General features: G+C 48.2%; 1 protein-coding gene across 3 annotated transcripts in view; it reads right to left on the bottom strand.

The window, feature by feature from the left end:
- Positions 1–5348, bottom strand: part of KIAA1549L (KIAA1549 like) — a 262165-nt gene extending 256817 nt beyond the window's left edge. For 2 of the 3 annotated variants that reach the window (XM_047693070.1, XM_047693071.1), the window contains exon 1: positions 4994–5348. In XM_047693070.1, the coding sequence (XP_047549026.1) occupies positions 4994–5228 (235 nt within the window). In that variant the 5' untranslated portion in view covers positions 5229–5348. The remainder of the gene's footprint in view (positions 1–4993) is intronic. The other variant, XM_047693072.1, reaches the window with a different exon arrangement.
- Positions 5349–13540: the final 8192 nt, after the last annotated feature.

The following is a 13540-nucleotide window of genomic DNA, read 5'->3' as shown; positions in this document are numbered from 1 at the left end:
TTTTTTTTTTTTCACTATCTCTGATTTTTCGTCTTCCTTTCTCTCTTAAACCCACTGCAATAAAACTTCCATCCCCTCTACTCTCAGGGCACCAAACACGTCCACATCTCCAAACCCAACGTCCACTGCTAGACTTTTCCAGTCTCTTTTGCTGGCCCCTCTTCCCCCTGAACCCTTAAATGCTGCAGTGTCCCAGGGCTCAGATCACCCCTCTTTTCCATACTTACTCTCTAGGTTTCTCGTCCAATCCCATGCTGATCGCTTCCAAACTTATAGCTCTGGACCCAATATGTGCCTGGAATTCTAGACTACTATAGTCAACTGGCTACTGGACATCTCAACTTATACGTTTAATAAACTTTTTAAGCTTCACATACCCCAAACCAACTCATTTCCTCCCGCAATCCTGAGCCTCTTGTAATCCCCTGCGTCTCAATTTACGGCAACTTCATCTTCCCAGTTGCTCGAGCCAAAAACCTTGGCATCCAACTGGTTCCTCTCTTTTTCTCCCACCCCACATCTAGTGTATTAGAAAACTGGATTAGCTCTATCTTCAAAAGATGTCCAAAATTTCATCACTTCTCACCACTCTACGCCATACGACCTGGTCTCCTAGCTTCTACCCTTGACCTTACAGTCTTTTCTCCCCACAGTAACGAGATTCTTTTAAAACTGAAGTCGGAGCATGTCACCTTTTCCTTGCTCTCATTCAAAATAAAATACCAAGTTCTCACCATGCCAAAATGTCCTACACAATCTGGCCTCAGCCTGCTCTTCAATGTCATGGCTTACTCTTGTCCCCTTGTTCACTCAGTTCCACATAGGTACCCACATAGGGATGCTGGTCCTCAGCCATCCCAAACACAATCTCATCTCAAGGCCTTTGCACTTGCTTTCCCCCCTGCCTGGAGTATCTTCCTCCCCTTTTAGGTAGCTACTCAAATGTCATCTGGTCACAGAGGTCTTCCCTCCCGGCTCCATCAGTAAGCGCATGCGTGAGGGCGTGCCCAGACACACCAGAATCAGCGTCTTGCAATCCCCTTATGATGATTTACTTGTCTTACCACCATCCAACCTCATTTGCTTATTGCCACTTGCTACTTAAAATGGGGGAGGGGTCAATGAAACCCCGGTGCTTGCAAGAAATACAGAACATCAGGCCTTATCCCAGACCTGCAAAATCAGAACCTGCATGCTAAGGGGATCTTCAAGGAATTCACATGCCTGGTCAAGTTTAGAAAGCACTGGGCTAGTTCCATGAGAATGAGAGTTTCTTTTCGTTCCTTGTGGTGACCTCAGAAAGCTGAGACACTCGAGATTGACTGAATGAAGGAGCGAACAAGTGAACTACTGCACAGTTTCAAATGGAACTCCAAGTTGACGATGCAGTGCAAGGTTAGAGAGAAACATCCTAGGCCAAAATTAACTCCCCTATATTTTGTGCTACATTAGAGATGCCCCAGAAACAGCAAACCCTTCTTCCAAAATGCAAAATACACATCCTGACTAAAGCAGCCATTCACAACTTACTGTGGATTACTTGAATGAGATAATCATTCCAACAAGCACAGAATCAGCCACACTGAGAGAACAGGAGTGTAAGAAGGCTGAAAGTTTAATAAGTGCCTACACAGCGCTGGGCATCCTAATAGGCAAGAGGGAGATTTTAGGGAACTTACAAGTAGGTGGGGGAAGCAGAGGACCTTTCAGAGAAGGGCAAAGAGGGTGCGGAGCCCTATGAGGAGGGCTTGGGAAAGCCCCAGGGCACGGAGAAAGTCTGGAATATTCCTCACTGTGGGCAAGTTATGCTCTGGCCACAGAGTCCTTTAGTATTCCCTGGCCTGAAAGGTCACCATCAATCCTGCCAGCACCTACTTATGCTTTAAGGGGCCACCACTCCCCCAGAATTAACTGTCCTTCATTTTATGAGTTCTGATCACATAGTATCCGAATTCAAGGATGCACATCACTCCCTTCATGAGGGGCTTCTACTCACTGCCTTCTGCTTACTCCCCGCTGCAGCCCCAGCCCCTGCCTGGCACCTGGACACAGTAAGGTTCAGTCCATTTCTGCCCTTTATAAGAACAGTTAGCATTCCCGGCACATTTGCTACGTATACCAAGCCCCATCTGAGACACTTCAGGTCTATCAACTCATTCGATCCTCAGGACCACCCAGTGAGATTAGAGCTATGACCCCATTTTACAGATCAGAGAACTGAGGCCCAGGGAGGCAAGATGACAGAAAGGAATGAGCACTGTACCTGCGCCGGCACACGGTAAAGACGGACTGACATGAACTGCATGGAGGATCAGTAGTTAAGGAGGCTGGAAGTCATTTTGGTTCCTGAGCGCCCTTCCTGGAGCCCCTGAGGGCAGAAGAGGCTAAAGGCTGTCGGAGGAGCTCGCTGCTCTAAAGAGACTCCTTTCCCACTCCAGTCTCCCATCTCCAAAACAGAAGTTAGTGCCTTGGAGCAAGAGCCCCGTGGAGAGAGAGGTTAGAAGAGGATGTCCGAGGGAGGACACTGAAGACCTCCCCTTTATAGGACAAAGAGGAGCAAGCACAAATTCCCCAGGAATGTCAAAGCAAAAGCATTGGGTGGGATGGGCGGAGGAAGGCTGGAGGACACTGTAAGGGCTCTGGACCACACAGGTTCTCAACAACAGCTACAGATTTTCCTGAAACAAACTATTTCCCCCCATTTCTCAACCCAGGTAAATGTTTGCCTTAGCCTTGCTTAGAAAAACAAGGCACAGCAAAGACATGAGGGCAGCAAATTAGCACTTTTAGTAGGATCTCAGTATCCTAGGTCTGGCTTCTCATGCAAATCAGCATCAGACACATTTATTTAGCAGCAAGTAATAGCACCGAACGGCAGATACCCCTCCGAAAAGTCCAAAACCAGGTTGTCGGAAGTTAAAGTTTCCAGGAAGGTGTCATCCAGGCTCCTGCTTCCCTCCAGACACTGCTTCTTTACACTAATCCCTTGGGATACCTTGCATTGGTCCCAGGACTCACCCACCCTGCCACGACTGACGCTGCCTGGATTGGAAATCAAAGAACAAATGAGAGCAAGTAGGAGGCAGGATAGGGAGCCCAGGGTTTAAGTCATGACACTGAATCAGCAGCCAACTCACAGGAAACCGTGGAGCCCAGGGGTACACTCTGGATCCACAGGTGGGCTAGACCCCAGGAAACTGGTCATCAAGGGTGACAGCAGAAAGGGCACCCCCAAAAAGCACAGAGGAAGCAACAAGTCACTCCAATGAGAGAGGAGGTTCTTGGGGACCAATGTCAATTTTAATGATTTTTACCGTCATTTTAAGCAAAGCACCTTTCTTAATTATCCCCATGATAACCACAGTAAGAGGAAAAAGAAAAAGGACATCAGGGCTAAAACTAAAAGATAGAGACCAACAGTCCCGTAAGTCAGGCTCTAGCAACCTGAAGGAAGAGCCAAGTCAAGTCAGGTTCAGAAGGGTCAGTGGTTCGAAAGAAGAACAGAAATTCCAAACTGATCGGGGGAAATCATGTGACATCAGGCTGAACAAGAACAATACGTAAACTCCAAATTTCACATATTACAGATGGCTGAACAGTTTTTGGTATATGCACTCAAATGAACAGCCTCCAAAAATTAACATCTCATAAACAGTTTACAAAACTACCGGAGATCTGATTTATTTCAAATAAAAACTCAAAGTGTGTTCCTGATCCACGGAATACAAAGGCATTTACATGTGTCTGACTCTGGACTTACCTTTTAGGCATTATGCCAAATACACAGCACTGAAAACTGCTAGAGGCATAAAAACTGTGGGTTAAATTCTTCAAAGGTTTTTCTCAGGTCTCAGGCACCCATCAAAGATTACCAAACTTGGTCACCACTATAATCATAACAGAAAATTTCTGGACAGTAACTTGTACACAGAGACACCTCATGTCAGAGACTCTTTAAATGAATCAAAAAGGGGGGGCTTTGAATTAAGCTGTTGAAGACAGGCAATAATTTTAACCTGAAACCCTCTTACCTATATCCTTCATAATTAGAAATTTAACCTAATTGGGGGAAGGAGTAGGCTGGGGAAAAAGCAGTCTTCATTCACTAGCGCTTCATTAGAACTACAGGATCCCATTTGCTAAAGTGAAGCTATATTCCTTGATAAATGAAACACGGAATTTCATCACAAACAAAAGCCTGACCTTTATAAGTGTCCTAGTAATCATTCTTATTTCAAAGACGATTCCTGACTGCACAGTACGTCTGAAGCACATTAGCAGAATAACACCCCCCACCCCACCCCCCGCAAATAGTTACAAGAGATTTCTCAAAATCGCCTGAGGAATTACAGAAATCTATTTCCTGGGGTTCTTGGGCGTTTAAGAGACAAGCGTGATTATTTTTAACTATCCTCCAGCAAACAGTGGGTTATATACTTGATCGGTGCCTAGATCCCTTTGCAAGATGCAAGCAATTATTTTAGGTACGTCTATCCCAAAAGGAAATGGATCTTCTGTCAATATATGCAGGGGAAAACGCTATTTGGGAAGCCGACCCTGGAACTGCCTAAAACTCTGGCCATTTCATGCAGTTGTAACAAAGTGGACACCCAAGAGGGAGCCCAAAAAACAGTGGACGTCCCCACCCTGAAATGTGTCCTATTAAAACACATCCCTTTTAAGGTGTCTTTAACACCCCAGGTCTTTACCTAAATGAAGCGTGCCTGCCGGGACCACTGGGAAGGACCTGCAACTTGCCCAGAAAGAACATGAGAATGCACCTCTTTTTACTTCCCCGCCCAACGGTGCCTTCCCGGGAGACAGATTTCTGACAGTTCTCCTGCCTCGGCAGCAGCAAAGGGCGGAGAAAATCCCAGCGCCGGTGCTGCAAAGACCTCTCCATCCACCGCCACCCCGTCAGGTGCCGGCCCCGACGGGCGGCCCCGCTCCTCCAGAAACCTCCATGGGCGCAAAGCCGCCGCCAAGTGCTTACCCGTGTCGGCCAGGCAGTGCTCGGAGAGGGCCGCCAGCAGCACGAGTCCCAGCAGCAGCGGAGGCAGCGGCGGCGGCGGCGCATCCTGGGACGCGGCGGCCCGGGCAACCGGCGCCAGCCCCGAGCCCCTCACGCCCGGGCGGCGGGCTGCTCCCCTGCCGGCCCGGCCCCTGCGCCCCCGTGCCGCCGACCCAGCTTCCCTCGGGCCCTGGGGCTTCGCCTCATGCCGAGCCATGGGGACGCTTCACACATCCAGGCCGCTGCCTCGCTCCGCACCGCGCCGGGGAGCCCAGCCTTCGGCGCCCCGGTCCTCACCGGGCATCTCCGGCCATGGCCCGGGCGCCGGAGGGCGGGGGCGCCGGGCGGCACGACTGGCTCGCTCGTCCTGCCGCGCCCGGGGCGGGCTCCGCGGAGCCGCGGCTTCACCCGCGCAGGGCCCGGAGCCGCATGGAGCCGCGGCGGGAGCCGGCCGGGGTTGCCACGGTGCCTGTCGCCCCGCGCCGGCGCGCCCGGGCTGCGAGGGTGAGACGGGCGCCGCCCGGGGCCCCCACCCCCGGGCCGGCGCCCGAGGACCGAAGGGGGCGAGGCGGCGAGGAGCTGGCGCTGGCGGCCGCGGGGCGCGCTCGGGACCTCCCTCCCGCCGCGGGCTGCTGCCTCTCCGCCTGGCTCTCCTCGCTCGCTCGCTCGGGCTCGGGTTCCGGCTCCGGCTCCGGCTCCGGCTCCCGGCTCCGGCTCCGGCTCCGGCTCCCGGGCCGAGTGTTACTGCAGCTCAGAGCGGCGCCTCATTGACAAAGAAAGCACGTAGCTACCGGAGCGGGCGAGGGAGGCGAAGCAGGCGCGCGCGCGCATCCCCGCGCGGACCTACCGCGCGCCCCCCGCTCCCGCGCGCCCCGCCGGCCCCGGCACAGAGGGGGACCCCTCGCGGCGGTTCCAGCGCGCGGAGGTCCGGAGCGGGATGTGGAGGCGGCTGGGGAGGTCGTAGGGGACGTCCCTCTCCTCCCCCTGGTTTTCCTGCCAGTCTCCCATCTAGTGGAGGGGAGATCGCCAGGAGAGGTCCTCCGGCCCCCCAAAAAGGGGTGGAGGGTTAGATGGTCATGGTCAACGTACTGAAGAGGCCAGTAAGCTCCTCAGACTGGATTTTGGAAAGCCCTTTGCAGATAGGCGGGCGCGCTTTGTGTGGCTTGCTCACTACTTCTCTTGAGGGGCGGGCGGACACCTGCATGTCCGGTTTACTACCCCTGAGGAACTAAAGCGACTGTGGCCTAGTTGCAATAACATGCTGGACTAAAACACATTATAAATATTTCCTGCAGCCATACTAGGTGCAAACCAGTGCTCTGCGCATTGGGAAGACCAGAGGAAAATCTTTTCATAAAAGTCCCTTCCGGCAAGTAGAATTAGGCAGTCCCTAACCACTAGAACAAAAGGCCTCCGAGTCAGCCGAATTGGCATCCTTGCTCTTCCCCTTGCCAAACTAGATGACCTTAAGCAAGTTCCCTTGTTCATCAGAGCTTCGTACTTCTCTCAGCCAATAAATATTTATTGAGAGCCCACTGCCTGCCAGCTACTGTGTTAGGCACTGGGGATGTAAATGGGGAGCAAAAACACGCATCCCTGACCTCAGGAAGCTCAAACTCTATTCATTCAACAATTCTCACTGACCTCCTGTTATGAGTCAGGCACCGTTCTAGACACTGAGGACAACGGCCACAAACAAAATGAATGAAAGGCAGGGAAGGAGTGTTGCCACGTTAGATGGAGTGAAGGAAAGCCTCACGGAGAAGGTGACATTTCAGCAAAGAGCTGAAGGAAGGGAGGGAATAAGGCTCACAGAGAGAGCATTCCGGGTAAAGGGACAGCAAGAGCAAAAGCACAGAAGCAGAGTGGGCCTGGTGTGCCCAGGGTACTGCAAGCCAGCTAGTGGGTGTGGAAAAGTGTGATATCTCTCTCATTGTGCATCAGTAGGATAGAAATAACACCATATTTCATCTAAGACACTCGGTTGTTTTTTTTTTTTTTTCCACTTATGAACTTCTCAGATGTGTTTTCTAATGCATCCAAGACTTACTGAAATACAGAATGCCCTCTTAGGGTGATTATGATTTCAGTTGGTTGTTCAATTAAATTAGTTCGGGGCGCCTGGGTGGCTCAGTGGGTTAAGCCGCTGCCTTCGGCTCAGGTCATGATCTCAGGGTCCTGGGATCGAGTCCCACATCGGGCTCTCTGCTCAGCAAGAAGCCTGCTTCCCTCTCTCTCTCTCTCTGCCTGCCTCTCCGTCTACTTGTGATCTCTCTCTGTCAAATAAATAAATAAAATCTTTAAAAAAAATTAGTTCTGCTATTTTTAAGAAACTTATAGTGTGGTTGAGACAAGAAAGAAGAGTTTGAGGCACTGAGGAGGAAGCCGGTCCATGGCTGTGAATCAGGTAACATCACAAGGCGGGAGGAATGGTCCTGGCAGCAAGTGGTGATCCCAGGGAGAAGGAGGGGGCTTTGCTGGCCTGAGATAGAAAAGATCTAGAAGGGGAGAAGCTGTGGGCAAGAGACAGAATCAGACCACAGCTGAGTTCTCCTTGGGCATTTAGAGGAAGAAAAGAGAGGGGCACCTGTGTGGCTCAGTTAGTTAAGCGTCTGCCTTGGGCTCAGGTCATGATCCCAGGGTTCTAGGATGGAGACCTACACTGGGCTCCCTGCTCAGCGGGGGAGCCTGCTTCTTCCTGCCCCTACCCCCAACAAATGATTAAATAAAATAAATAAAATCTTGAGAGAGAGAGAGAAACAAGAGATTTGAGGGGACAAATTCCATGGGGTTGAGAGATAGCAATTGTGTATCTCAAAAGCATGTCCTCTGTGTGTTAATTGGGATTTTCCCTCCAACATCATTTGCCAGACTGTGACAAGATATAAATTTCCTCTCAGTGATCCTGGTTGTTAGACCTGTTTCTTTGAATTTCTCTGCTGACTGAGGCTGGCGGCCAGAGCGGACACGATTCTTGTCCTGAGGAAGCCCGCAGTCTGGTGAGAGGTGCAGACGGGGGCAGCATTAACTCGGGGAGGTGCGGAGCGTTTCCGGTGGAGCCATGAGCAGCATGCCTAGCAATGTGGCAATGTGGGTAGGGGAGCGGGCTCTCCACGCCTGGAGGAGGAGGAAGGAAGGAAGAAGGCACCATTTATGGTCAGTTTGCCAGGCCCAGCAAATAGCAAGGTGGAAAGACAGACACAAGTCTGCAGCATTCTCAGAGGGAGAGCAACGTATCGGGTGAGGGCCGCACAGAAGTCACCTGGGGAGACCTGGCTTCCAGGCAGGAGACCCACACGGGTGCAGACGTGGTGAGGCTGAATTCTCACCCAGTAGGAACAACTGTGGCAAAGTTTTCGGCTGGTGCAGGAAGCTTGATGAGATCCCTGTTCTTGATTGATGATGAGTCAGGGCATAGACTCCAAAACTTGACTCCTCAGATATTTAAATTCAGAAATGCCATTTACTAGATGCATAACTTTGGGCAAGTCTCATATTCTTTATATAACTCGCCTATAACCCTGGAAATGATAAGGCTACCTACCTCATAGGATTGAGTTGATACCTCTCAAGCATCTAGAAATACACATGACACACAGTAAGCGCTCAGTCAATTTTACATAACAAATACATTCCTCCTAACCTATAAACCCTTTAGTTCGCTTTAGTCTGCTGAAACTAAGGCTCTGGGACTTTCCCTATGTGGGATTATTGCTACATAGTGTTGGAAGTGTCTGTCCTTTTGCAAAGCACTTTGTTAGGCCAGGGGTAAAGGTCAATCTTCAGCGGGTGGTTTCTGGCCCTGAACTGAGATTTCCCACATTGCCTTAGGGGAGATACCTGGGCTTCTGTTTAGATCTCCCTGCTCTAGCCCTAATCTCTTACTGACACTCCTTACTTGTACAAAGCCCAAGTCTACACTGAAGTCCTTTGGTTCCTACCATGCGCTGGGCCCTTGCCTTACTGTCCCTGTACTTCGAGTCAGGTGAGGAAGACACACAGTTTTGCCAGGCCCATGTAACAGTGCTCTATGAAACCCAACATTGACTGACACACACACACACACACACACCCGGCCGAGTCTCAGTTCAGTGTCCCCCCTGAGAAAAGTGTTTGACTCACTCTATGCCTGTTAAGCAGTTGGGAACCACCCTGAGTGACAAGAAGGTGTGTTTGAATTAACTATGCCTGAGGGCAGTAGGGAGCTATTCGAGAGTTTTAAAACAGAGTGCGTGAGCAGCTGTGTGTCCCTGATCCATTCACTCAAGAATGGACCAGAAAAGGGTGAGAGAAAAGGCTGTTGCAGAATCGTAGGTCCTCTTGTTTCCCTTTCCCTCTTCTCTCAACCTACTTTTCTGAAAGAACCTTCCAAATCCTGCTCCAGGGCCCAGCACAAAAGGCCCAGCGGTGCAGCGCCGGCGCCCACTAAGGCCAGCTCCGAGGGCCCATGGGGTGAGGCTGATCTCAGGCCTCACCTCCGCCCTATAGCAACCTCCCAACTCAGGCCTTGTTGATTTGCACTGGTCTCCTGTTAACAACATTTCAGCTTCCCAGGTTCTGGCTAATTATTCTCCAAAGCCTCCAGTGAGAGAATGCAGTTTTTTAACCATGAAGGGCTAATTTGTCTTGTTAATATTTCTGGGGCTCCAGGGGCTCAGCTAATTGCAGAGCGGGGGCATGGTCCAGGCTTTCGCACGATGGGACTGGCTCATCGTTACTGCATCTCTTTGCCTTCAACTTCCACTTCGCTGTCTGATGCCCTTTTCTCAGCCCCTCTGTAGGGTGGAAATTAGGATCAAACTCATTGAAAATCTCAGAGGTTTACAAACTGGGCTCTCATCCTGATCTTTCACCTAATAACTGGTGACTTTAGGAAAAAAGTAAAACTCAGTATCCTGCTTTCAGAAAACCAGAGATGTCTAACCCAAGATGCCAAGATTATCTACCCGAGATAAACACCTATGTCCACCCAAATACTTAAATATAAATATTAATAGCAGCATTATTCACAAGAGCCAAAAATTAAAAAAAAAAAAATCCATTGACTGGTGGGTAGATAAATAAAATGTCTACAACAGCATATTCATCAATAAAAAGAACAGAGCTCTGAAACAGGCTACAATACAGATGAGCCTTGAGGATATTATGCTTAGTGAAAGGAGCCAGTCATAAAAGGCCAAATATCAGATGATTCCATTTATATGAAATGTCCGGAAAAGGCAAACTCAAAGAGACAGAAAATGGAATAGTGGTTGCCTGAGGCTGGGGAGTAAAAATGGGGACTGGCCAGCTGTAAGTGGGCACAAGGTTTCTCTTAATGGTGAGAAAAATGTTCTAAATTAGATCATGGTTACAGATGTGTAAATCTGTAATCATACTAAACTTCATTTTTTTAAAAAGATTTATTTATTTGAGAGAGAGAGCACAAGTGGGAGGGACAGAGGTGGGGAGAGAGAATCTCAAGCAGACTTCCCATTGAGCACAGAGCCCAATTCAGGGGTCCATTTCTTGACTCAGAGATCCTGACCTGAGTGGAAACTGAGAGTCAGACGCTTAACTGACTTAGCCACCCAGGCACCCCCTGTACTAAGCGTCATTTAAATGAATACTTAAAACTAGTGATTTTCATGTTATATACATCATCTCTCAATAAAAGTGTTAGAAAAACTGAATCTGGCACAAAACACTCAATGAATCTTTGATGTTATTGTTATGTAAAATGCATTTTCTTAAGTATGTAAAGGATATTTCTATTTAAAATTTTATTTTAAAGATCTACCACTTCTTGTTAAAAAAAAAAAAAAACCACAGAAGACTCAACAAAATTTGCATTGGAAAGGGAGGTGGGTGGAGGGATGGGGATGTAAGGAGGGAATGTGATGTGATGAGCACTGGGGGTTATATACAACTAATAAATCCTAGAATGCTAAAAAAAAATTGCATTATTCACTGTAGCACTTTTGGTAATAAAAGAACAAATGTTTGTGTGTTTTTATTTGAAAATCCTTCTCGTGTTTCATTTGGAAAGATGAGCAAGGTCTGTTTCCTTCATTCTACTTCCCCTTGTTTTTGAAAGGCAGTGTTGCCAAGCTTAATACAAGAATATCTGACTACTTAGAATACGGAGATTGCCACAATCTCTGGATGGTTTCCAGGTTATGTTATTATTGAGCTTCATCTTTACAGAATGGGCAAAAGACTGTCCAGTCTTTGTTATGATTTTGTAATAAATTGTACATTTTTAAAATTTCAGGACATCACAGGAATAAAGGTATGTGTATGTATGAATATATATATTACATATATGATACCTATTTTGGAAAATTCCCTGCTGTACCTTATTTTTAGGAGGTGTGCATGGGTGCAGTATATGAGAATGGAACATTCTGGAACTGCTGGTCATGGGACTCTGTCACCCTGTGCACTAAAGGGCCAGATTTTCAGGAGCCAAGGACATACAAACCTAAGTGAATGTGATGGGACTTAAAGAAGTGAACTGAGACAATTCACTCTGGCTATTGGAACAGCAGCGTTTCATAGGAAGAAAGAAAAGGATCAATGCTATATTTTCTGACCACATAAAAGCTTCTTTTTGTAATAAAGTAGAAAAGCTCTCCTCAAGAAAATGTAATAAAATAAATAAAAGGCTATCAGTTTTGAAAGTCTGTAAGACATGTAATATAAACAGCATTCTATCGAGGATTTAGCCCACCAGCAACAAATGCCAACCCTCCCACCCCATCAATGCCCCCTTTTGTTTGACAAAAACAGCTTTATTCTATTAGCAAGTCCAATCAAGTGCATTTTCAGACCAGATGAAACCATCACTCCTTTCGAGACAACATGCACAGTAATAAAAGCACCTTCCATTCTTAAGTATTGTTAGGTGCCTGACAGTAGACTTTTTTAAAAATATGAATCCAATCCTATCTATCATTTCTTCACAGTGTCAGATTTAAGCCATTTTAATCTTTACTACTCCACTCGATAAACCTTTATTGAGCACCTACTATGTGCCCAACCCTGTGCTCACTGGGGCTATGCAGATGAGTAAAACAAAAATCCATGTCGTCAAGGGTCTCAGGATATAGCAATGGAGAAATAAAATTATAAAACAATTACTTCTGCCAGAGGTAGAAATGACATAAGGAAGGAGAGATTAAATCTCTTCCTGAGTCAGGGGAAACTGACAGAGGAGATGACCCTTGAACTGGGGCAGAACAAGCAGACAAGACGGAGGCAAGAGAGAGGGCATTTGAGCCAGGCAAAGACGTGGAGTTACAAACCAACAGGTACCTTCTGCAATGGCCAAGTAGCTGATAGGACTGTTAACTTGAGGAGAAAAGCAATGAGAGATTCTGTTGGTGAGTCAGACAATGGACATGTCATGGAGAGTTCAGCATCGTCCCAGGAGATTTGAACATTTTCCTGTAAGTGTTAGTCAAGATTTTATTTTATTTTTTTTTAAGATTTTTTTATTTATTTCACGCAGAGAGATCACAAGTAGGCAGAGAGGCGGGGGGGGGGGGGGGAAGCAGGCTCCTCGCTGAGCAGAGAGCCCGATGTGGGGCTCGATCCCAGGACCCTGGGATCATGACCTGAGCCGAAGGCAGAGGCTTTATAACCCACTGAGCCACCCAGGCACCCCGTTACTCAAGATTTTAAAGCAGGCAGGCATCCATTGGCAACTCCAGGATTTCCACATGAGGAGCTTTGGGGAAACTGATCCAAGACTTGCCATGAAACTGAATTGGCTAGGCAGAGCTCTGCATTCACTTAGCCTGTGTGTTTACTTGTACTGCCCCCCTACCCCCCCGGCCCCCCCCCACCCCAAGCATCTCCTTGTCACCTCCACTGCTCCTATCTTAATCGGAATTGAATTCTGGTAAGACCACAGGGCAAGTAAGAGGAATGTCGTTTGGAGTTGGGAGTAAGGGTGGACAGGAAGTGAGGAAGTCAGACCAGAGCATTAGTTCAGACAAGTTCCAAAGCTGGACAGCACAGTGGGGATGGTACAGGGACATAGAATGATGCTCAAATGGGTCTGACAGGGGGACGCGATAGCAGGAGGAGGAATTGAGGACAACATTCAGTTTGGAATGAATGAGGATGCCATTTCCCATGATCTGGGAATAAAGAAAAGGGAGTTGGGGGGGGTAAGGAAAACACAGCAAGAAAGGGTATCTGGATATCTATTAGGCCAGAGGGTCCCACATTTTAATGTGTACGTGAATTTATAGTCTTTGTTAAAATGAAGATTCTGTTTAATTTGTTGTCATCTAATTCTGCTTTTCTTTTTCCTTTTCAGATTTATTTATTTTAGAGAGAGAGAAAGAGCTTGCATGAGTTAAGGTGAGGAGGAGAGGAGAAGGAGGAGGAGTGGAGGGTGGGGAGAGGAGTTGCGGGAGAAGGAAAGACACAGACTCCCCACTGAGCAGGGAACCTAACATGGGGCTTGATCCCACCGCCCTGAGATCATGACCTGAGCTGAAAGCAAGGATGGGACGCTCAACCCACTGAGCAGATTCG

Source organism: Lutra lutra, chromosome 10 (assembly GCF_902655055.1).
Source record: "Lutra lutra chromosome 10, mLutLut1.2, whole genome shotgun sequence".
In the NCBI taxonomy this organism is placed as follows: domain Eukaryota; kingdom Metazoa; phylum Chordata; class Mammalia; order Carnivora; family Mustelidae; genus Lutra; species Lutra lutra.
This window is presented reverse-complemented; position numbering and strand designations above follow the sequence as displayed.